General features: G+C 48.2%; 1 protein-coding gene across 1 annotated transcript in view; it reads right to left on the bottom strand.

The window, feature by feature from the left end:
- The window catches only part of BSN (bassoon presynaptic cytomatrix protein), a 114,666-nt gene that overhangs the window by 49,294 nt on the left and 41,340 nt on the right, over positions 1–24,032 (bottom strand). The window contains exon 2 of the mRNA XM_077992567.1: positions 1,678–1,683. Coding sequence (XP_077848693.1) covers positions 1,678–1,683 — 6 coding nt within the window. The remainder of the gene's footprint in view (positions 1–1,677; positions 1,684–24,032) is intronic.

Raw genomic sequence — 24,032 nt, 5'->3', positions numbered from 1 at the left:
TGACCCCAAGATACTTTGCAGTCCTTCCTCCCTTCTGAGGAACTGGCAGGTAGAGAAACATATCCTTGATCTAATAAAGACTCTCCTAAAAAAAAGAAACACTAGGCCGGGCGCGGTGGCTCACGCCTGTAATCCCTGCACTTTGGGAGGCCGAGGCGGGCGGATCATGAGGTCAGGAGATCGAGACCATCCTGGCTAACACAGTGAAACCCCGTCTCTACTAAAATACAAAAAATTAGCCGGGCGCGGTGGCGGGCGCCTGTAGTCCCAGCTACTCGGGAGGCTGAGGCAGGAGAATGGCGCGAACCCGGGAGCCGAGATCGCGCCACTGTACTCCAGCCTGGGCGACAGAGTGAAGACTCCGCCTCAAAAAAAAAAAAAAAAAAAAAAAGAAACACTATTACAGTGTTTAACATTCCTGTCATCAGCCATCAATAGCATAGACCTAATCATCCAGTCACAGACCCACCAATTTCTTCTTCAGCAAGACAACCAGAGTTTGAGTCCAACCCCTCAGGGCCATCTTTGCCACCAGCTATGAAGCCTAGCATGGTGGTGGCCATAGCATCTGTGGCCCACATTGGGAACCTGGGCTTCTCTGAGCCCTTTCAGTATACTAATTTCTAGGTATCCTAAAGAAATATTTCCCACTTGTCCAAATTAAGTTTCATTTTTTACTTAAATTATTTGGGACTGGAGTTTAAAGGCAGCCCTTGAAAGCAAATCAGAAGACATTGAGAGCCTTTTATAAACATGTGAATGGGCTGTGGCCCCCACCCCTCTCCAGACTGCGCAAGCCTTCTGAGAAATGTAGCCACTTCTATTGTATTTGTGTTGCCCAATAAGTAGCAGGCAATCTATATACACAGCGACTTTTTAAATCAATGTTGTATCACAGTGACATTTTTTATGAAGATTAGGGTTCTAAACTCAGCCGTGGTGACAGTGAATAAACAAACAATGTCTTCTGCACCCAGCAAAGTCTGCATGCGAGGGCAATGTTCCTGGCATTGATGTGTGCCCACACGCCTCATGGTAGCCATCATGACACCTGGAGATCGCAATATATGCCCATGGTCTTTGTACTCTCCTGTCTTCCTAGATGCTTCCTTATACCCTCTCCTTGATCTTCAAGCTTCCAAACACCTCCTTCTGTCTCTTAACTGCCACTGATGACCTGCTCACCATCTCACAAAGAAAGTTGGACCCACCAGAAGAAACCTGCACAACTTCAGCCTCCGTATTCCTGTCCCCCAGTGTTCACCTGCCTCCTGATCCCAAGGCCCACTTCTCACCTTCACAAATTCTCCCCTCTCCTTCATCATCCATTTCCCCCTCTCTATTGGATCATTTCAATTATCATACAAACAAGCTTCTCCCATCCTAAAAAACAAAAAAGTAGAAGCAGCAGCACTTTGCTCCACTACTCCTTCAGCTACTGCCCCATTTCTCTCCTCTTCTTTACAGCAAAACTCCTTAAAATAATTATCTCCACTTGCCTGACAAGGTGACTTGCACCTGTAACCCCAACTTGGGAGACTGAGGCAGGAGGATCTCTTGAGCCCAGGAGATCAAGGTTACAGTGAGCTAGGACGATGCCACTACGCTCCAGCCTGAGTGACAGAGCAAGACTCTGTCTCTAAAATAAATAATAAAAGAACTGCCTCCACTCACTACCTCCCACTCCTCTCCTCTCTCCCTCTCAACCCACCCCTCCAATCTGGCTTTTGCCCATCACTCCACAGACATTCCTCAGGTCACAGTCAGTAGGGACCTCCACATCGTCAAATCCGACAGTCACATCTCAGTTTCTCATCTCATTTGACCATCAGCAGCACTTGATCCCAGATGATCACTCCATCCTTCCTGAGATAAGTTCTCTATTTGCCTTCAGGAATACCACCTTCTCCTGAATTTCCTCCTCCTGCCTGGCCACACTTTTCTAATCTCTTTTGCAGGTTCTTCCTCATATGCCAACCCCAGAACCCCACTCCTTACACTGGAGAGACCCAGGGCTCAGTCTTTACACAAATGTGCTTCTGTGAGTACTCACAATCCCTAAGTCTCAAGACTTACCCAGTCTCAGGGCTTTAAATCCACTTTCCACTGATACCCACTAAATGTCTATCTCTGGCCCAGAACTCTGCTCTGAACTCTTCACCTGTTTAACTGCCAACTCCACATCTTCACAGAGATGCCCTGTAGGCATCTTCACCTTGACACACCCAAGCTGAGCCCCTGATCTTGCCCCTAAATGTGGGCCTCCTAGTCTCCCCCTTGGTGCCGTCTCTGCCTCCCTTCCTGTCTCATCCTAAGTCAATCCAGCAGTATATCTTGTTAGTTTCTGAAGCTGGCCACTACTACCTACACCCTCCTCCTCACCCCACCTGGTTTGAGCCATTCTCAGTTGCCAGGATAAGGCTTTGTGTGTGTGTGTGTGTGAGAGAGAGTCTCCTTCTATTGCCCAGGCTGGAGTGCAGTGGTGCAGTCTCGGCTCACTGCAACGTAGCTGGGACTACAGGTGCACACCAGCACACTTGGCTAATTTTTTGTATTTTTAGTAGAGTCAGAGTTTTGCCATGTTGGCCAGGCTGGTCTCGAACTCCTGACCTGAAGTGATCCACCCACCTCGGCCTCCCAAAGTGCTGGGATTACAGGCATGAGCCACCACGCCCAGTCCCGCGATAAGGCTTTAAATACACGAGTCAGGCTTTGCTTGACTTCTCTACTTTGCTTAAGCCCTGCACTGGCTTCCTTTACCTCCCAAAAGAAAAGCCAAAAGTCTTACAATGGCCCACAAGGCCCCATGAGATTTAGCCCCTTTCCCTCTGGCCTCCTCTCTGATTACCCTCTCCCCGACTCCACTTCCCTTATGCCAGGCCCACTCCTGACATGTGTATTTGGCCATTGGATTTGCTGTTCTTTCTTCTTCTTCTTTTTTCTTTTTTTTTGTTTTGTTTTGTTTTGTTTTTGAGACAGAGTCTCACTCTGTCACCCAGGCTGGAGTGCAGTGCCACGATCTCAACTCACAGCAACCTCCCCCTCCTGGGTTCAAGAGATTCTTCTGTCTCAGTCTCCCAAGTAGCTGGGACTACAGGCATGAGCCACCACGCCCAGTTAATTTTTGTATTTTTAGTAGACACAAGGTTTAACCATATTGGCCAGGCTGGTCTTGAACTCCTGACCTTGTGATCTGCCCGCCTCAGATTTGCTGTTTTTTCTGCAGACGCTTGCTCCCTCTCAAGTCTTTGCTCTGGTGGCATACTTTCAGGGACACTTAACCTGACTGTATTTAAAACTGCACTTGTCTCCCCTGCCTCTTTGTTCTCTGTGGCACTGAGCACCTTCTGACCCATCATATAACAAATTTATTGCTTTTGTATATCCTCTGGGATCCCTGAATTAAACTGCCAGTTCTGTGTGGGCACGGCCTGCGTGTGCTTTCCTCACAGCTGTGTCCCAGGGCCTACCACAGTGCCTGGCACAAACTGGATACTCGATATGTATTTCCTGAATGGGTTGACTGTAGGCACTAAATGACTCAGAGTAGTAAAATGTGGCCCCAAAGTTTTAAAGCTGAGGAAACACGGCAAGTGCCTGGCATGGCACTCGGCCCTTCTCTGGGTCTGACTTCATGCAGGAGAGAACTTCAGGAATAATACCTAAAGTTCCTCCCCACAGCAGTTGGCTACACCCCCAGCCATACCATAGAAGGCTCTGCTGACAATAATTGTGGTAATGCTGACCGAGCCCTCACCATGAGCCACCTGTCACATAGTAACTGCATTAAGCCTCACAGCAAATTCACTGAATAGCATCTATTTTGCCCATTTTACAGATGAGAAAACTGCCATACATAAAAGTTAAGTAACATGCAAAGCCATCATGACTTGCAAATGGTGGAGCTGGGATTCCAAAATCTAGGTCACCAGTCCATGTCCTTAACCATGTCCCACACTGCCTTTCAGGGGAACACCATGTAGCTGTAGAGGGGGTAGAAAACACTGCAGTTTGGGTTCTTTGGATTATTTTTTCTGAAGAGCTGCTTACATGGAAGCTCCCTGGGAAGAGGTTTCACCATTTTGCTCCCCACTATATCCTTAGGACCCAGCGCCACGCTTGGCATTGAGTGGACACTCAATAAGGACATGCACAATGACCAGAACAATGTGTGAACAGTAGAATGGGCTCACGGAGTGGGGCTGGGCTAGGGCCATGACACCATTCACCTGGGACTTAACTAGCAACGCTGAGAGACTCATAGAGAAAATGACTCCAACAACAGATGTTCATTCATTCAGGCATTCACATTTACTGACCCCTGGATTACTTCCAGGCCCTATAATAGGTATTGATGGTATAAAGGAATTATATCTCTTCAATGGAAGGTGGGTCCACAGGTGTTCATATTGTTATTCTTCACATCTTATACATGTTGTTTAAGTATTCTTGTATTCTTTATAAACAGTCATTTAATATTTAATTAAAATAATTTTTTTAAAAAATGATTCATATAGGAGTCCAGTCCTCCAAGAGCCTCTGGTCTAGAGTAGAGACAGATGTGCAAACAAATCCCTGCAAGACACACTGGTCCAGTGATGGACAGAAGCAGAAGTCTTTGAGGATGAGAAGACATTTAAACTGGGCCTTAAAAGATGGGCTGTTCATGCCAAGGTGACAGGGCATGCTAGGCAGAGGCAACAACATGCACGAAGACTCAGAGGCACAGCAGAGCATGCTCAGTCTGAGTAGCTATGCAGGGTAAGCTTGGAAGACGTCAGTCTTTGCTGCTCCCAGCACCTAGAACAGCTCCCAGCAATCATGTGATAGTGTGTGTTGAACTACCTGAGCCAATTGGGAAGCTAAAAGCTAAAATGAACAGAGCCTGTAAGGTTTTCACGTAGGGGAATGTTTAGGGTCTTTTCAAGAAGATGATGAGGTAGGGAAACCAATGAGAATAAGGCACTGGCCCAGGAAATAGTCTGCGTGGCAAGAGGAAGGGAAGGTACAGCAGCAGGTGTTCTGGCTTTGGCTCCAGGGAGAAGTGTTCCTTTAAATTGAGATGGGGAATCCAAGGAGAGAAGTCAATTAGTGGGTGAGAAATGGGAAGTGAAATCACAAAATCACAAGTTTGGGTTTGGTTGTGTTGAGGTGGGGGTAGGGGGTAAGAGACATTAAGAGATGGGTCACAGCTTCAGTTCAATTCAGATAAGTGTAGATATTTTTATCTGGGAGACTTATAGGTCTTGTTCACAGACAATTCTCAGGCTAGAAATCACCCAGAGAGCAGTGGTCCAAGAAAGCTTTGTAGGGAGGACCAAAGCTGGTAGGAGTAGAGGAGATGTCAGAACCAGAGAAGTCAGAGAAAGGAGAAAAAAGAGAATGACCCCACAGGGTTATAGAAGTTTCCATGAGGAGGAGCACTCAACAATGCCCCCTGCCATGATGAATCTACATATATGAAAGCCAAGAAGTCACAGGAAGAAAGGCTACACCCATGAGGGCTACACACCATAAATGCCCAAGTCCTGTCCCAAACCAGTCCAGCTTAGGAAGGGCCAGTTCCTTCTCCAGCTGAACACGAGGGCCCACTGTGGCAGGAGCTCCAGGGGTCATAACTGTCTGTGCCATACACCTGAACACACGTTCCATGGGAGCCACAGTGACTACAACCATCCAAGGCCTCCTCAGGAGGAAAGAGGTAAGCCCTCCAGGAGGCTCTTCTTAAGAGACACAAACAAAGGTCTCCACCAAAATATGGCTGCTGGGCAGGAGAAAGAAGGGAATGAGGAAAAAGAGAGGGAGGTGTCCACAGGCAGGACCCACAAGGAAGACTTGGTCTCGTGGATGTGGCCTCATCAGCAGAGAGGCCCCTTGAAGCCAGTGCTCCTCCCAGCAGCCATGGGAGCCCTACTGCTGGGGAGGGCCAGTTTAAGGGTGTGTAAGCAAGGAGGGGAAAGGGGTGCCGCCATAAAGGACACACAGGAGACAGGCAGGTGCAGGAGGGAAAGGGCAGAAAGATGAAGGAGTGGCTAGAAGCCAAACAGGGAAGACTAGAAATGCCTTATCTAGGGATATATATATATATAATTATCTATATAATTTTTTATTTTACTTTAAGTTCTGGGACACATGTGCAGAACGTGCAGGTTTGTTACATAGGTACACATGTACCACGGTGGTTTGCTGCATCTATCAACCTGTCATCTAGGTTTTAGGCCCCATATGCATTAGGTATTGGGACAAATATATTTTTAAGATGGCCAAGAAAGGTAAACAATGTAGAAACAGCCGGATTTCTACCAGCTTTTCTTCCTTTCAGCATTTAAGGCTATTAGTTGATCAGAAACAATCTTAACTCAGGGCTGTTTGCCAAGGCAGGAAGGAGCACCCTGGCCACAGGAGGGCTGCTAAGAAGGGGAACAGAGCAAATTCAGTTAGCCTCTCCCGTACCAATCCTTAGTACCCTGTGGCCTCCTGTCCCATCCCATGACCACTGCTGGGAGACATAATCCCAACTGCACGGGTGAGAGGCTAGGCTCCCCTCTGTCAGAAGCCCCCAGAAAGGCATGAGGACAGCAAGCGTCAGTGACTAAAAAATGCTTCAGACACCAGGGACATCTATAATGGCAGAACCACCAGGAGAGATGTGGCTGCCCTGATACACAGTGGGAAGGAGAGCCTGACCAGGCTGATTCAGATCAGAAGGAAAAGCAGCCAGGCATGGGGCCAGTGCAGGCGCCAGAGGGAAAACCAACCTGGGCTCCACAAGGCAGCATTCCAGAGCATGCCCCCCACCACCTTCAGTTGAGGATTTGAAAGAAATGTTTCCCATTAATAAACGGCTGTCTTTGTTCACCAGGAGGGCAGTGAACTTAAAGAAACTGTTTCTCTAAGTCAGAGTGTACAGAAAAGCCCCAAAGCTTCAAAAGAGGTTTTGATAAATTCATGGCTGACCTTTCTGTAATGGGCAATTAGAGATGGGCAGATGCTGTGGGAGGACCCTCTCCTTTGAGGCCCAGGGCAGGAAGGACTACTGGGCTACCCCAGTGGTTCCTGTGCACCCAGGCAGCAGAGGCTACAGAGCAGTGGGTGCTGGGGCCAGGTCCAGTGTCCTAGAGCTCCTCTCTCAGGAATGGATATGAAAATCTAGAAAGTTTAGGCTTAGAAAAAAGATTCCAGTTTTTGCACAAGAAAACATGTCCTGGCCTGCCCAGCCTTCAAGTCAGTGGCCTCCTGCCTTTTTAATCATGTGCCTCTATCAATAAAACATGTTTCAGCATCTCCAACATGTGAATATTCATCTACCAATTATATAAATGCTTATTTTTTATAAAACCCACCTCCCCAAATAGAAAAGTTTTAAAAGATGGATAGACAATAAATGTAAATAGAAATTTCCATATGTTCTGCCTTGTCCCTCCCCTATCCCTCAACCCCTTGGCATATGTGTCCTAGTTGAGGCCACTGCTACGAAAATTCTTTTTTTTTTTTTTTTTTTTTTGAGACGGAGTCTCGCTCTGTCGCCCGGGCTGGAGTGCAGTGGCCGGATCTCAGCTCACCGCAAGCTCCGCCTCCCGGGTTTACGCCATTCTCCTGCCTCAGCCTCCCGAGTAGCTGGGACTACAGGCGCCCGCCATCTCGCCCGGCTAGTTTTTTGTATTTTTTAGTAGAGACGGGGTTTCACTGTGTTCGCCAGGATGGTCTCGATCTTCTGACCTCGTGATCCACCCGTCTCGGCCTCCCAAAGTGCTGTGATTACTGGCTTGAGCCACCGCGCCCGGCCGAAAATTCTTAAACTCTCACTCTCCAGTCCTTAAAATAGTTTCTGTTGGTTTCCCAGACCAGATTCAGTCCTACCCTCCACCAGGCTCCATGGAAAGTGTACTTAGGTCAGTGACAGGGAGGCCCCCAGCCATCAAGGGCTGGCCTCATCAGCTTCCTGATTGCCCTATGGGCCAAAAAGAACTTGGAGTACTGACAGCAACAGCACAAGGGTAAGGATCTCCATAACACGCAGCCACAGCCACAGAAAGAGCCCAAGAAGATGGTATCATGGGCTCAAAGCCTCTAAGGTGCTGTCTGCTGGCTGGGTAGGTAAGGTACCACACCCAGGGTTCCTGGGCAGGGTGAGAGGTCATGCCACAGGCAAGAGCTCCCTTGAGGCTGACATCTTCTCTTCCTAACTTCCCAGCCCCTATAAGTTGTAGTCCCACTCTGATGGTAAGTTTTCAAGACCCTAAAGACTCCAGATAACCCAGAGAGCTAGGTCCTTGGTAGAGCTGGGGACAAAGCACCATGATGGCCCAGTGATGCTAGGTGTATACTGATGCCCTTGGGCAGACATGCACTCAACACCCCTGAGCAGACAAACCCATATGAAGGAACCATCAGTGTTACCAGGTACCTGCCACCTCCACTCATCCTTTCCACTCAGAAATGTCTGGCAGGTGGGACTCTTCCTGTGGCCAAACAACAAGGCTCAATTTGTTCCAGGCCAGCCTGTTTGGGCCAGAAGAGAACATGTTTAAGGCAGTGAGCTCTGACTGCTGTGCTGTTGCTGAGAGAAAGAATCCAGCATGAGACTGCAGGTGGGTCAGCAAGGGGAGAATGTGACAAGAGGGACTGGTAGGAACAAGACTTGCTGCCATTAAACATAGGCTAGAAGAAGCTGCCAGCATCAGAGGGGGAGACTACCAGAAGTCTGAGAGCAAAGGGAAGCCAGGGCATAACTGCCACAAGAGTAAACCCTGGAGACCTCATTCCCCAGCCCTGGGGCCTGAGTGGGTCTACTAGATTAAGAACATCTCTCAGAGCCGGGTGCGGTGGCTCAAGCCTGTAATCCCAGCACTTTGGGAGGCCGAGACGGGTGGATCACGAGGTCAGGAGATCGAGACCATCCTGGCTAACACGGTGAAACCCCGTCTCCACTAAAAAATACAAAAAACTAGCCGGGCGAGGTGGCGGGCGCCTGTAGTCCCAGCTACTCGGGAGGCTGAGGCAGGAGAATGGCGGGAACCCGGGAGGCGGAGCTTGCAGTGAGCCGAGATCTGGTCACTGCGCTCCAGCCTGGGCGACAGAGCAAGACTCCGTCTCAAAAAAAAAAAAAAAAAAAAAAAAAAAAAACATCTCTCAGGCAAATTGATTTGCTTTTGGTTTCCTCTGGGACCAGCTAGTCTCCAGAATCCAGAGCAAGGATGGGAAATAAGGGTAACTTTCCTTTAACCCCAATGAATTGGTAGTGACTGCCTGGGAGGTAGGTTCAGGAAGGATTCACGGGAAAGATTGTTGCCATCAATTAAGCACAAAGGTCATGGGCTTGTCATCCATGATGTAGAACAAAACCAAACCCTTAGACCTGCCTCAAGTGACATCCATATTCTTGTAGTGTCTCACTAAGAATTGCACCAGGCCCACCTCAGGCCAAATTCTAGAAAGAGACCAGTGGGTATACAGTAGTGGTTCATGTAGAGTCTACCTTTGATCTTCCCCTCAGTCCCATTTTCACCTCTATCCCATGGCTTTTCCAGAATAGCAAGAGATATATGTGGCCACGAGTCAGCTGAAGTGTCAAATGCCATGAGTTCAGTATAACTTTAAAGACTGAATGTTGGCCAGGCGCAGTGGCTCACGCCTGTAATCCCAGCACTTTGGGAGGCCAAGGCGGGTGGATCACGAGGTCAGGAGATCGAGACCATCCTGACTAACATGGTGAAACCCTGTCTCTACTAAAATTTCAAAAAATTAGCTGGACGTTGTGGCAGGTGCCTGTAGTCCCAGCTACTCAGGAGGCTGAGGCAGAAGAATGGCGTGAACCCGGCAGGCAGAGCTTGCAGTGAGCCAAGATCGCACCACTGCACTCCAGTCTGGGTGACAGAGCGAGATTCCATCTCAAAAAAAAAAAAAAAAAAAAAAGACTGAATGTCTCTTGCACCAAGGTGCCTGTAATAGGCACTGTGTGATTGATGGCTCATCTGAGGGCAAGTAAGTGGTGGTGAGGTTACTACTCCTTTAATCACAGCATCTCCATGTATGTCTTATAGAATTTATCTCTAGAAGTTTTTATTCATTCATTCATTTAAAAAGAACTCATAGAAACCACGTCTCCTGAGTTCTTGATTGTCAGAACACATCTTCATGACCTTTACACTTGAACTACAGCTGGGCACGGGGGCTCACGCCTGTAATCCCAGCACTTTGGGAGGCCAAGGCAGGCAATCACCTGAGGTCAGGAGTTTGAGATCAGCCTGGCCAACATGGAGAAAATCTGTCTCTACTAAAAATACAAAAAAAAAAAAAAGAAAAGAAAAGAAAGAAAGAAAAATTAGCCAGGCATGGTGGCACATACCTGTAGTCCCAGCTACTTGGGAGGTTGAGGCAGGAGAATCTCTTGAACCCAGGAGGTGGAGGTTGCAGTGAGCTGAGAATGCACCACTCCACTCCAGCCTGGGCAACAGAGCAAAAACTCTGTCCCAAATAATAATAATAATGAAAAAATAAACTTGAACACGTTGGCTGGATATAAATTCTGGGTTTACACTTTCTCTCCATGAGGACTTTGGAGATATAGCTAGCCCCTCTGTTTTCTATCATTGATTATTACTGTGGAGAGCTCTGGGTTTTTTTTATATATATATATATATATATATATATATATATATATAAAAACTTTTCCCCTCTGGATGCAATAGAACTATTTTTTTCTCTTTGGAATTCAGTGACACCACCAAGACATGTTTTTGGGTTAAATATGTATATTTTTCCTAAAATTCAGTCTGGCCTTTCTTTTTTTCTTAGATGGAGTTTCACTCTTGTTGCCCAGTCTGGAGTGCAATGGCACTGTCTCTACTCACTGCAACCTCTGCCTCCCAGGTTCAAGAAATTCTCCTGCCTCAGTCTCCTGAATAGCTGGGATTATAGGCATGCACCACAACACCCAGGTAGTTTTTTGTATTTTTAGTAGAGATGGGGTTTCTCCATGTTGGTCAGGCTCGTCTGAAACTCCCAACCTCAGGTAATCTGCCTGCCTTGGCCTCCCAAAGTGCTGGGATTATAGGCGTGAGCCACCATGCCCAGCCCCCAGCCTTTCAAACAAAAGATTTATGTGTTCTTTTATTTCAGGGGGAAAGTTTTCTTCTATTGTATCTTTGAATATTTTTGTGTTCCATTTGTTTTGTTCTCTTCTCCGGAGATACCAATTACACCTATTTTGAATTTCCTTTGTTTTTCCATTGTCTGAACTGCTGGCAACCCATAGTTTTCCCCTCACCTGCCACACTCTGCTCAATTCCTTGGGTAACTCCACCTCCCTAGTAACTCCTTGGCATCACACAGGGTTCAAAGATACTCCCTAAGCTTGTCCGCATATGTTGGCTTTGCTAACCCGTCCAATAGATTGTTATTTGTTTTGGTCCTCTGGACTCTGACAAGTATCCCCTCCTAAAATCCTCCATCCTGGACGGATTTTGATCCTGGACTTGAAAATTATTGTTTGGCCTGGTGCGGTGGCTCACGCCTGTAATCCCAGCACTTTGGGAGGCTGAGGCAGGCAGATCACAAGGTCAGGAGATCGAGACCATTCTGGCTAACACGGTGAAACCCCATCTCTACCAAAAATACAAAAAATTAGCCAAGCGTGGCAGCATGCGCCTGTAGTCCCAGCTACTTCGGAGGCTGAGGCAGGAGGATGGCGTGAACCTGGGAGGCGGAGCTTGCAGTGAGCCAAGAGCATGCCACTGCACTCCAGCCTGGGTGACAGAGCAAGACTGTCTCAAAAACAAAAAAACAAAACAAACAAACAAAAATCAATCTTTGTTTGTTGTATTTCAGGTTACAGGTGTTTGTTATTTTTGTTGAAGGTAGAGTTTTCTTTTCTGTTTCTTATTCTTCTTGCAGTTTTTGGAAGGAAAAAATGTCTTTTTTCCTACCTAGTCATCAGACTTAGGTAATAGCTCATCAGCAGGAAATTCCTAGGGGAGCTAGGACAGGTGGGAGCCCATGCTGGGAGCCAAGAGAAGCAGAGGAGGGAAGAGAAGGCAGGCAGGTGGCCAGGCCAGAGTCACCACCCAGAGCCAAGACCTGGGTCAGCAGTTCCTTGAGGAGCTCCCCCTATGATCTCCTAGACTCTCCAGATGACCCTGGCCTGGGACACCAGAAGAACCCAAGACATTGACACTTCTCTGAGAAGTCACAGTGCATTCCTGCACTAAGACCTTCCTGGCCTTTCCAGTCTACAGTGACTGGGGCACCTTTTAAGAGTGTTCTAAGGCCGGGCGCGGTGGCTCAAGCCTGTAATCCCAGCACTTTGGGAGGCCGAGACGGGCAGATCACGAGGTCAGGAGATCGAGACCATCCTGGCTAACACGGTGAAACCCCGTCTCTACTAAAAAATACAAAAATCTAGCCGGGCGCGGTGGCGGGCGCCTGTAGTCCCAGCTACTCGGGAGGCTGAGGCAGGAGAATGGCGTGAACCCGGGAGGCGGAGCTTGCAGTGAGCTGAGATCCGGCCACTGCACTCCAGCCTGGGTGGCAGAGCGAGACTCTGCCTACACAACTTTGGGTTGTGTAGCATAACAGTGTTCTGACCCAGGTCAGCTCCTAAAGCTAGGAAGCTCAAATCAGGAGACTGAAGTCATTACATAAAGCTGAGCCAGCTTTTCCCAGGTTCCAGCTACTGCAAATCCTACTACTGCAGCCTTTTACCAAGGGGACAATGCTGTGCTTGTCAGCTCTCTTCAAAACTTTGCTGCAATCTGGAAGTCAAGATAAACTAAGAGAAAACTGCAAGCCTTTGTGAGTAGGGAGGAAGCAAGCCACTTCCCATAGTCCTGCCCCCAACAGGGCAGAAGCCAGGACTCTGGCCCAGAAAGCTCAAGTTCCTGACCGGTCATCACACCCAATACTGATGACAGACTCAGCACTCAGCCTGCCCTTAGGGGCTGCCTGGACATGTCTTTATCCCACAAAGATGGCTAAGGGTATACTTCACACTCAGCCCTGCTCTAGGCACAGGAAGAGAGATACAGGCCAACAATGCAGTTGGCAAGATCACCCAGTGTCTGCGTCACTTTGCAGACACTAAATGCATGCATGAATTCACTGAACATCCGCTGTGCTCAGGGGACTGGACTGGCCCCAGAAACATCCCAGTGTATGAGGCATCCCAGAGCCTCCTGTTTGAGACTTCCAGGGAAACCCTGCCTGGGACCCCTTAATACATTTCTCATGGGAAATCAGTGGAATTAAAAAATAATGCCTATTGTCTATTTTGTGGGAGAAACACCAAACTAATATCTATTCATCCTATGTTAAAAACCTCTCTGTCCAGAAATCAGGTCTGCTTTTTTTTTTTTTTTTTGAGACAAAATTTTGCTCTTGCTGCCCAGGCTGGAGTGCAGTGGTGTGATCTTGGCTCACTGCAACCTCCGCCTCCCAGGTTCAAGCAATTCTCCTGACTCAGCCTCCCGAGTAGCTGGGATTACAGCCCTCAGCCACCACGCCCAGCTAATTTTTTGTATTTTTAGTAGAGATGGAGTTTCGCCATGTTGGCCAAGCTGGTCTTGAACTCCTGATTTCAAGTGATCCACCCGCCTAGAAATAACAGGTAGTAAAATGAGAATGAAACCCTCTGAACTCTACCTTTGCCTTGCAACTTCAAATTTATTGCCATCAAAAGAATACAAAGCAAGTGTTACACACAAAAGCATGGGAACTTGAATGTGCATGTGTGTGTGTGGTGGGAGGGGTCTGTGGTCCGGGGGCTCCCAGAAGGAGAAATCAATGTGGGCTGGCAGAGTCCCAGAAAATCCTAGAGGAAGCCATGGGGAAGGGGGGTGGTTCCAGAGAAAAGTGGGCCATCTGGCTTTCCTCTACACACAGTGACCACAGAGTCCTTAGAGTTTGGCACAGGGCCTGGCCCAGAGCAGGGCTCAGTAAATGTTTGTGGACTGAATGGCCCATGGGCTCGGGTGATTGATCAGGAAAGCAGAGGCTCTGTGTGGTAGCAGTGGCTGACACACTGAGCATAGAACACAGAGGACCCACTGCAATAATCCCGGGTCCTGCAAGGGCATCCCAGGCCGATGATAGACAAGTCTGGGGGAGAAAAGACTCTGAAGCCTGGTACAGAGACATGAGAGTAGGCCCTGCTTAGGAGTCTCACTCAGACAGTCTGTTTGAAAAAGGCCTGGCTTTCCTATGGTAGCTGCCATGATCATAGTCACACGTGTGAAAGCTTGCACCAGTTATATTATGCTAAGTGCTCACTCTTCCCACCTAATCCCACCATATGCATGTCAGGCACAGCAGCATATCCGGGGTTACCACCCCACCCTGGACACACTTGTCCACAGCCTTCAAAGCACTCTACCATGTGGCTCCTCCTAACTAGGCAGTTTTTCCTCTTCTTGCACTGCCTTCAGCAGGGATTCCTGAGGCTCCTCATCTGACCCCCACCTCTACCAGCTCATGCTGTGTTCTCTTTCTACAAGGCAGTTTCCTTAAAAGCCAATTCAGGCCAGGCGTGCGGTGGCTCACACCTATAGTCCCAGCACTTTGGGAGGCTGAGGTGGGAGGATCCCTTGTGCCTAGGAGTTTGAGACCAACCTGGGCAACATAGGGAGATCCCATCTCTACAAAAAATAAAAAAAAATTACCCAGGCATGGTGGCATGTGCCTGTGGTTCCAGCTTCTTGAGAGGCTGAGACAAATGGATCCCTTGAGCCTAGGAGGTTGAGGTTGCAGTAAGCTATGATTGCACCACTGTGCTCTGCAATCCAACCTAGGTGACAGAGTAAGATTCTGTCTCAAAAAAAAAAAAAAAAAAAAAAAAAAGTCAATTTAACCTTCAAAACCTGGTTTAAGTATCCTGCCCGCTATGGACCCTCACAAGATTCCTCAGTTCCCAGAAATCTGCTGTGCCTTCCTGCAGACTTTTCATGGCCTCATGAGGGAGGGCTCCTTGTGTGCTTGTGGGCTCCCTCTGGACTCCCTCTCTCCCCTCACCTGCATGCAGCATGAAGCTAAATGCCCAGACAGGGTTGGTGTTAAGGACGTATTGACCCATTGACTGTAATTCTTTTTTTTTTTTTTTTCAAGACAGAGTCTTGCTCTGTCACCCAGGCTAGAGTGCAGTAGCACGATCTCGGCTCACTGCAACCTCTGCCTCCCGGGTTCAAGCAATTCTCCTGCCTCAGCCTCCTGAGTAGCAGGGATTACAGGCACCCACCACCACGCCTGGCTAATTTTTGTATTTTTAGTATAGATAGGGTTTCACCATGTTGGCCAGGCTGGTCTCAAACTCCTGACCTCGTGATCCACCCGCCTCAGCCTCCCAAAGTGCTGGGATTATAGGCATGAGCCATCACGCCCAGCCTGAATACAGTTCTTTATAAGGCTTATGAAAGATGATGAGAATGATTAAAAAATGCCATCTCAAGACAGTAACTGAGACTCAAGATTCCAGCAGGAAAAACAACCCCTCTTCTAAATAATATCTACTGCAACATCAAAGGACATTTAAAAAGGAAAGCCATCCACCACTTTTCAGCCTTTGACATTACCATGTCCATGGTTCCACATGCCTATCAGCCTAGTTGCAGAAAAATGTGCATAGATGGTGGCTTGTTTTCCTTTCTTGCCAACTATGCAGTCTTTCCTCTGTGGTTTTCTTGTTTTTCACTTTTGAGGGGTCTAACTCAGAAGGAGAAATCTAATACCTATCTGTGGCACTTTGGTTCCTGCCTTTCCTTCTCTCTCAGCCTGTGAGAGTCAGGAGGGTGCTGGGGGTTCATTTCCAGATTCTCCCTGTGGACAATTCCCCTATTGGTCACTTGGGGAGATTGCCTCCTGCAGGCAGAGACCACCCAGTGAGAGGCTTCCTGCAGATGACCGCCGTCACTCCATACCTTCCTCCCATTCTTCCCTCCTGCCTCAGAGATTGATTCTCAGTCCCCCTCACTGTTCAGCCTGATGTGGGGTAACAGCCACAAAGGCCCGGCCTAAGGCCAAAACCTCCCATCCAAGGAGCCATCAATCCCTTTCAGGTGACTGGACCCACCCTTGACTAGAAGAGGCCCTCCCCCGGTAGACCACCAGGAGCTCCCTCCTCTACTCTCTTCCCCTTTCTAGGGCTCTGCGTCTGGGGAGCACAGATTCAGGGATGCCCATGTTCCTACCTGACATGTTTTCACACATTGAGACCATTAAATTCAGCTACTGTGGCCTAAATTCCATCAAGACAGATGCTCTCAAAAAGGAAATATCCGCCTGTTGATCTGAGAGTGGTGACTAAAACCTGAGAAAAAAGCATGATGAGCTACTGTGTGCACACGTAGTGTGTGCTCACACGTGAGTATGCACATGCACTGTGTGCATGTGTGTTAGAGCATGTGACAGCATATGTCACACTCTCCATGGCACGTAGCTAGCCACTGACTAGTGAGTAATATACTGCCAAGCAGTCCTGCTCCCAGAGAGAAGGGCAAGTCTCTGAGGGACTAGCCCAGCCCTGAGTCACCACACCCAGAATGCCTGGGCCGGATTGAGCCAACAGAGGGGCCAGGGCTACCCCAGCATGAGGAAATGCAGTGCCAAGTGCCCAGTAGGCACTGAGAAAAACATTAGCCTTGCCTTCCTCCCTTTCTTCCTTCCCTGGCTTGACAACAAGTGGAGTGGGCAGGAAGCCTGGATTCTTTTGCCAAAATCTTCAGGGTAGTGGGAAGTAATAAGAAGTCCAGGCAGCAGTGCTAAGGGAGAGATAATGGTAGAACTGTATGGCCTGTGTCTGACAAAAGAGGAGACCAGGGTCTGAGAGCCAAGCTCATGCAAAGGCCCCCTGGCCCAGATGATCAGGCAAGTGCACGGAGGTTCGCACAGCCCTGCTGAGGGAATAAGAATAATATTGCATACTGAGGCGCCCACCACCATGTCCGACTGATTTTTGTATTTTTAGTAGAGACAGGGTTTCACCATGTTGGCCAGGCTGGTCTCCAACTCCTGACCTCAGGTGATCCGCCCGCCTCGGCCTCCCAAAGTGCTGGGATTACAGGTGTGAGCCTATACGCGGCCTGCAAATAATATTTTGGCATGGCCAGGTTTTTACCTAGCAGAAGGTAAAGGGAATGTCTGGGGAAGGTGCTGGGGACTCAGGGCAGCTTGAGAGTTCCAGAGAACAGAGTGGGGTACCGGGGATGGAGGATGTGAATACAAATCCAAATACAAAAGGGGGAGGTGGAAGGGGTCAGGGCTCCAATGGTGGCCAGAGCAGCACAAGTGTGTGGCTTTACCGCATGTCAGGTCCTCACTGGGAGCTTCACGGCCCCTGGCACTGGGCTGCACTACAGATGCTGGCTACCTAGTAGTGAGCAAGGCAGACAAGGCCACTTATTTCACAGGACTCGTCTTATGGTGCAGGATACAAGCAAAGACCAAGAAGACAAATAGGTAAATCCAATTCATTCAGAGTATGATAGGTGCTTAGAAGAACAATATGAATGAGAAAGAAGGGAAACTACCCTGGTGGGTCAGGGGGCACTTCTGAAAAGGGGACCCCTGAGCAGAGTCATGCAAATAAATAAATATAGATATAGATATAGATATATATAGATATAGATTTTTTTTTGTTTTAACGGAGTTTCGCTCTTGTTGCCCAGGCTGGAGTGCAATGGCATGGTCTCCACTGCAACTTCTGCCTCCCGGGCTCAAGCGATTCTTCTGCCTCAGCCTCCCAAGTAGCTAGGATTACAGGCACCCACCACCATGTCTGCATGGCAAAAGCCTGCAAATATTAATATATTGGGAGAGGCCATGCCAAGGCCCTAGGAAGGGCATCCCAGAGGAAGAAATGACAGGGTCTTAGGCTTTGAGGCAGGGTTGTGGATTGCAGGTGGGGAGCAGCAAGCAGGCTAGTATGGCTGGAGGGGTATAGTCAGGGGAAATATGGGGAGAGGTGGGGTAGGGGATGTAGGTGTGGGAGGCCTGGAAAATGGGAGCAGACTGTGTTCCTGGACCCATTTGGAAACCTCAGCATCTTGTCCAGTGCTCAAATGTATGTCCCTCCTCCAGCTGTCCACCAGCCTGTTGCAGCACTCAAGAATCCATGCATCATTCACACTAGCCAAAAGGTGAAAGCAACCATGTCCACTGATAGATGAATGGGTAAAAAAAAATGTGGTATATACATGCAGTGGAGTATTATTCAACCCTAAAAAGGAAGGAAATTCTGATACATGCTACAATATGGAGGAACCTTCAAGAAATGATGGTAAGTGAAATTTGCCAGTCACAAAAGGACAAATACTGTAGAATTCTACTTACACGAGGTATCTAGAATTGTCAAATTCATAGAGATAGAAACTAAAACAGTAGTTATCATAAGCTGGGGGAAAATGAGGAGTTACTACTATTCAATGGGTATAGAGTTTCTATTTGGGATGATGAAAAAGTTCTGGAGATGGATGGTGGTGATGGCTGCACAACAATGTGAATTTATCTAATATCACTGAATTGTACACTTAAAAATGGTTAAAATGACACATTTTGAGCTGGGCACAGTGGCACGTGCCTGTAGTCCCAGCTACTCAGGAGGCCGAGGCAAGAGGATCACCTGAGCCCAGGAGTTGAAGGCCAGCCTGGGTAACATAGTGAGATCCTATCTCTTTAGAAGAAAAAAAAAAAAGGTACATTTTATGTGACGTGTATTTATATATTTTAACCACAATAAATAAAACAAAACAAGATAAAACAAAAGGAATGAAGTACTGATACATGCATACTACAATGCAGATGAACCTCAAAAACTTTAGGCTAAGTAAGAGAAAAGCCAGGTACAAAAGGATACCTATTTTATGATTCCATTTATATGAACTATCCAAAATAGATAAATCCATAGAGACACAAAGCAGACTAGTGGTTAGAAGGGGAGGGGGAAATGGGGAGCAACTGTTTAATGAGTGTAGGTTTTTCTTTTGGGGTGACAAAAATGGTTTGGAACTAGATAGAGGTGATGGTTGCATAACATTGTGAATGTATTAAATACCACTGAATTGTTCACTTTAAATTGGTTAATTTTATGTGATGTGAATTTCAGAGAAAGAATTTACGTGTAAGATCAGAGAACACTTCTAATTGACTGCAGAGATCCTCACCTTGCTCCTACCATGAGGTAGGCTTCACCTAACACACCAACAAACCTGCAGACCTTCATCCTCTTTCTGACCCACAGGGTCTACTCAGCACTCCTCATACATGAGGCCCCTCTTAGACAAAGCTCCAGTCATTTGCTCATTCAATAATCGTGGTATAATCTAACAGGTCTACACTGCCTAGGGTGGCAACCTCAGCAAGCAACTCCTAAGATACACCTTGAGAAGTCAGGAACCGAAGAAGGAATTGGGCAAGGCTGGTGGCATCTGCTCACCACCACTTCAACTGGCCCTACAGGAGGAACAGTTTACCTAGATCCCACAGTAGCCATGTAGCAACCACCAACAACCAGAGATGAGTGAGTTACAGAGGCAAGCACACTTCCTGTGACAGCTCAGAGACTGTCCCCAGGCCTAGTGCAGAGCAGGAAGGCAGCAGGGTGGGACCTGGGGCCCTCAAGTTCCCAGGCTGGTTGTCCTGGAGGGGCCAGCAGTGGAGGGGCATGACTTGAGGGGCCCAGCCCTGGCCACAGATGTGGAAGACCAGGCCCCAGCTGTCCAGTGAGAGGCAGGTATGGCCAAGTGGGTCTGATCAGCAGGCTGATCTGCTGGCCAAGCATGAAGTGCCAGGAGCAACCCTGCAGGGAGCTGCGTGGGATGTCAGCATCTTCCATGCCATGCCCTGACTCACAGCACACCTCTCCCTTCACTCTGCTCATGAGCATGATCTGAAGAAGAGGCAGAGTGTGCAGAAGGGAGGAGGCCAGACTATGGGAGAAGATCAGGAAACTGGTTGTTTTTTAGCATGCGCCAGACATTTTACACCCATCAGTTAATCATCCTCCTAACAGCACTGCACTGGAGGTACAGACGAGGAAATCGAGATTTAAACAGAGGGTCAGGTGCGATGGCTCACACCTGTGATCCCAGCATTTTAGGAGGCCAAGGTGGATGGATCACTTGAGGTCAGAAGTTCAAGATCAGCCTGGCCAACATGGTGAAATCCCATCTCTACTAAAAATACAAAAATTAGCTGGGCATGGTGGTGTGAGCCTGTAATCCCAGCTATTTGTGAGGCTGAGGCAAGAGAATCACTTGAACCCAGGAGGCGGAGTTTGTAGTGAGCCCAGACAGCATCATTGCACTCCAGCCTGGGAGACAGAGTGAGACTCTGGCTCAAAAAAAGAAAACAAAAAGGATTTAAAGAGAGGATGTGACGCACATAAGGCAGAGCAAGGATTGGTACCTAGGTCTCTCCTTCCCCAAGCCGATGCTGTTTCCCTTGTATTGTTTCATACTCCCATGACCCTTCCTGACTTGAGGCACTGCCAGCTGCCCTGGGGCAGATTCAGTCAGAATGAGTTGTCCTGCTGCCCTAGGGACACAGAGGAGAGCATCAGGGCACAGCAGGTCAAGAGGACCTGAGGAAATCACCCTGCAATGGATGCTCCTCTTTCTGATCCAAGGGGCAAATTCAAGGGCACTCCAAGGAAAGAGCTGGCAGAGTTCAGTGGATGAGGAGCCCTTGGCTCCAGCCCCTAACCCAACTCATCCAAACACAGTAGGCTAATTAAAGGGGTCCCAAGTAGAGAGGCTCTCAGGAAACAGGGCCCACTTCCCCACATCTCTACTAGAGCAGGGCTTGTCGGACAGGCAGGGCCAGTGATGGTGAGCTCAGGGAACATCAAGTTCTCCTGCTTCTCTTATAGCTCAGTCATAGAACAGAACTGGGGACCACGCAAAAGCAACAGATGGAGTCCTCTCTATTTCAGCCAAATGCTGTGACTCATTTAAACAAATCCTACAGTTTTCAGAAATCTAATAACTACCTCCTATTGAAAAATAAACGAATAAATACGACTGGGTGCGGTGGCTCACGCCTGTAATCCCAGCATTTTGGGAGGCTGAGGTGGGCGGATCACAAGGTCAGGAGATCGAGACCATCCTGGCTAACACGGTGAAACCCCGTCTCTACTAAAAATACAAAAAAATTAGCCGGGCATGGTGGCATGTGTCTGTAGTCCCAGCTACTTGGGAGGCTGAGACAGGAGGATGGCGTTAATCTGGGAGGCAGAGCTTGCAGTGAGCTGAGATCACGCCACTGCACTCCAGCCTGGGCGGCAGAGCGAGACAAAGAAAAAAAAAGAATAAATACTTCAGAAGCAAACCATGCTAGTGATATATATAAAAACTGGAAAACTGTTCTGGTGTCATTCTGAGACTGGATATAAACCAGGTTACACTCAGAATCAGCCTTCACTCTGAAAGCGACACCATGGAGCAGCTTCCGTAAGAACGATGGCCTCCAGAGGAATTAGCTCCTGGTCCTCCCATCCAAGCCTTGGGCTCTATTTGCCAGACTTGGCTTCACCCTTAACTTTTTGGCCAAGACACAGAGTCACAAGGTGGCACTGGAGGAAGGTGCTATACTCAGAAGACCAACCTCAAAGAAGCCATGCTCTTATTCAGGTCTCTCCAGGCTTCCAGCCACTGATACATCCCATGAAACCTTGGAAAGGAAGGCAGAGCTGAGCACATGTCATGCCCAGAAGTACAAGAACCTCCTTAACTCCTGCACAACCTTCAAGGGGAAGGTCTCATATGTGACATCCAGATGGCTCTAATGATTGCTACCTGCACTGCAAACCACCTCCTCTGTCCCTCCAGTTTTTCTGGCCGTATTTCTAAGCCACTAGCTGCCTTTCTCTGGAGCCCAGGACACTCCCTACTTGCCTTTCTCTTGGAGAACCAGCTCTCCTGTTTGCTGCCCTAGAGGAGTTTCTCTGAGAGAGTTGATATCTACCACTGGCTACTGACCATATCGCAGGAGCTAAGTATAAATAAATGGGGCTTCTTGCCCTGCCTTGACTAAACCTTGGGGATGGCTCCTCACCTACTCCTTCCTCATTCCTGGGGGGCCATTCTTCTGTCTCAGTCACCTCTGTCACTGGCTCCAAGACGAGGCCTCTGGGTTATGACTACAGCCTCCACTCATTCCCAGGGCTACAGGCTCCCCTCCTCCATGCACACCATACACAGTAGCCAGAAGAATTTCCCTAACAAACCTCAGCAATCTTAAGGGTTCCTCTGCTGCCTTTATTTATTTATTTATTTTTTAGAGATGGGGCCTTGCTCTGCCACCCAGGCTGGAGTGCAGTGATGTGATCACAGCTCACTGGAGCCTCAACCTCCCCAGCTCAAGCAATCCTCCTGTCTCAGCCTACAGAGTAGCTAAGATTACAGGCATGCTTTACTACAACCAGGCAATTTTTTTATTTTTATTTTTACCTTTGTGAAGACAGGGTCTTACTGTGTTGCCTGTGCCGGTCCCAAAATCCTGTGCTCCAGCCAAAGAATTTTGCTTGAGCACAGGATCCTTCCACCTCAGCCTCCCAAAGTGTTAGCCTCCCAAAGCCACCGCACCTGGTCCTCTGCCACCTTTAGACTCAAGTCTAAATGCTTTAGCCTGACATTCCAAGCCCTTGGCTTCTGATCTTACCACCCTACTCAATCTCATGTATGGAGATCCCTTAGCCCAGCCCTCCTTTCCAGTCAGGCTGGCCTCCTCACAGCCCCTGCACACTGCACAGATAATTATCCTTTCACTGACTTCCTTACCTGGACCCCCATTCCCTAAACACTCCCCCATTCCCCTGCCAACATCCCAGCCCTAGGCCCAGGCTCAAGGCCTGGTTCTTCAAGGCCTGGGCTCAGGCTGCCAATTCAGGATCTGCCTCTGAGCTCCTCTGTCTCCTCCTCCAGTACTGACACAGCTGTTGTCGTGGGAATCATCGACCCACCATTTCATTCCCAATTCATACATTACACAGCAAATTACTTGATGATGAGCTTGCCTCTCACTGAGGTTTGCTTGCCACTCACTGAGGTTTCTTCTGGCTCCTTGAATACAAAGGGCCTATCCCTGTGCAGGCCCCGGCAGCAGGCCAGGGCCTAAGCACAGAGCAGGCCTTCCTCGTTGCTTATATGGGGAAGCAAATTCAAGGTGTTTTGCTTCTTTTTACTCCACTGGACAAATCCTTAACGACAGAGTCCATGTTACCCACCCAGGAAGATTCCTAGGGCCATGCATGGAGTAAATAAGAATTGATAAGGAAGAACATTTGGCTTTATGCTGAGGAGTTACAGAATATTTTAAAATAACTTAGGAAAGGACTTCTAGAATGGTGGAGAGAAGAGGCTGGTAAACAATTTCTCCAACAAAACAACTTAAGTGGAGAAAATTATAACGAACAATCATTTAAAGTCTCTGCTAACTGTCCTAAGGGCATACAGCAAATGGAAAAATATTCAATCGAGAAAGTCTACTAAATCTTGGTAAGAACAGTGAGAGTCTGTGGTGTTTGGACTACAACTCATTCCCTCCCCCATCCCTAGCTCTGTCTTATGAAAATGCTATTTCAGATGCTCTACCCCCAGCAGGTATGGCCAAGAAGATGGGGCTCCCTTTCCTCCCAACTTCCAGTTTAAGACTACAATTTCACCCCAAGAGAGGCAGACCTCCAGGTTTCTCAACACCCACCCCCAAAAAGGTTCACATTGCTGAAGCTGTATTCCAGGGAAAGATATATCCAAGAAAATACCGCTTAGGATCACTGTCAACCCCAGGGATTAGGAAGGCTGTGGACATGCACTAGGCCTCATTCACTCATGAGCAATCAGAGCAGGATGTAAGGCAGATTTGAAAACATTCCCCAAGCAACAAATGTCTCTATCAATAAAAGGAGGAAGCCTCACTGGTACGAAGGACCTCAGCACAACCTCTGACCAAACACTGATGGAGCAATAAAGCTACTCAGACCCAGTGGCAAACAGGCTTAAAAGCAAAATTACACACATCCCTAGTTGCCTGGAAGACTCTATACATACCCA

This window comes from Macaca mulatta, chromosome 2, assembly GCF_049350105.2.
Source record: "Macaca mulatta isolate MMU2019108-1 chromosome 2, T2T-MMU8v2.0, whole genome shotgun sequence".
NCBI classification, from domain to species: Eukaryota; Metazoa; Chordata; class Mammalia; order Primates; family Cercopithecidae; genus Macaca; species Macaca mulatta.
Note: the sequence above shows the minus strand (reverse complement) of the source record. Positions and strands in the feature narration are given on the sequence as shown.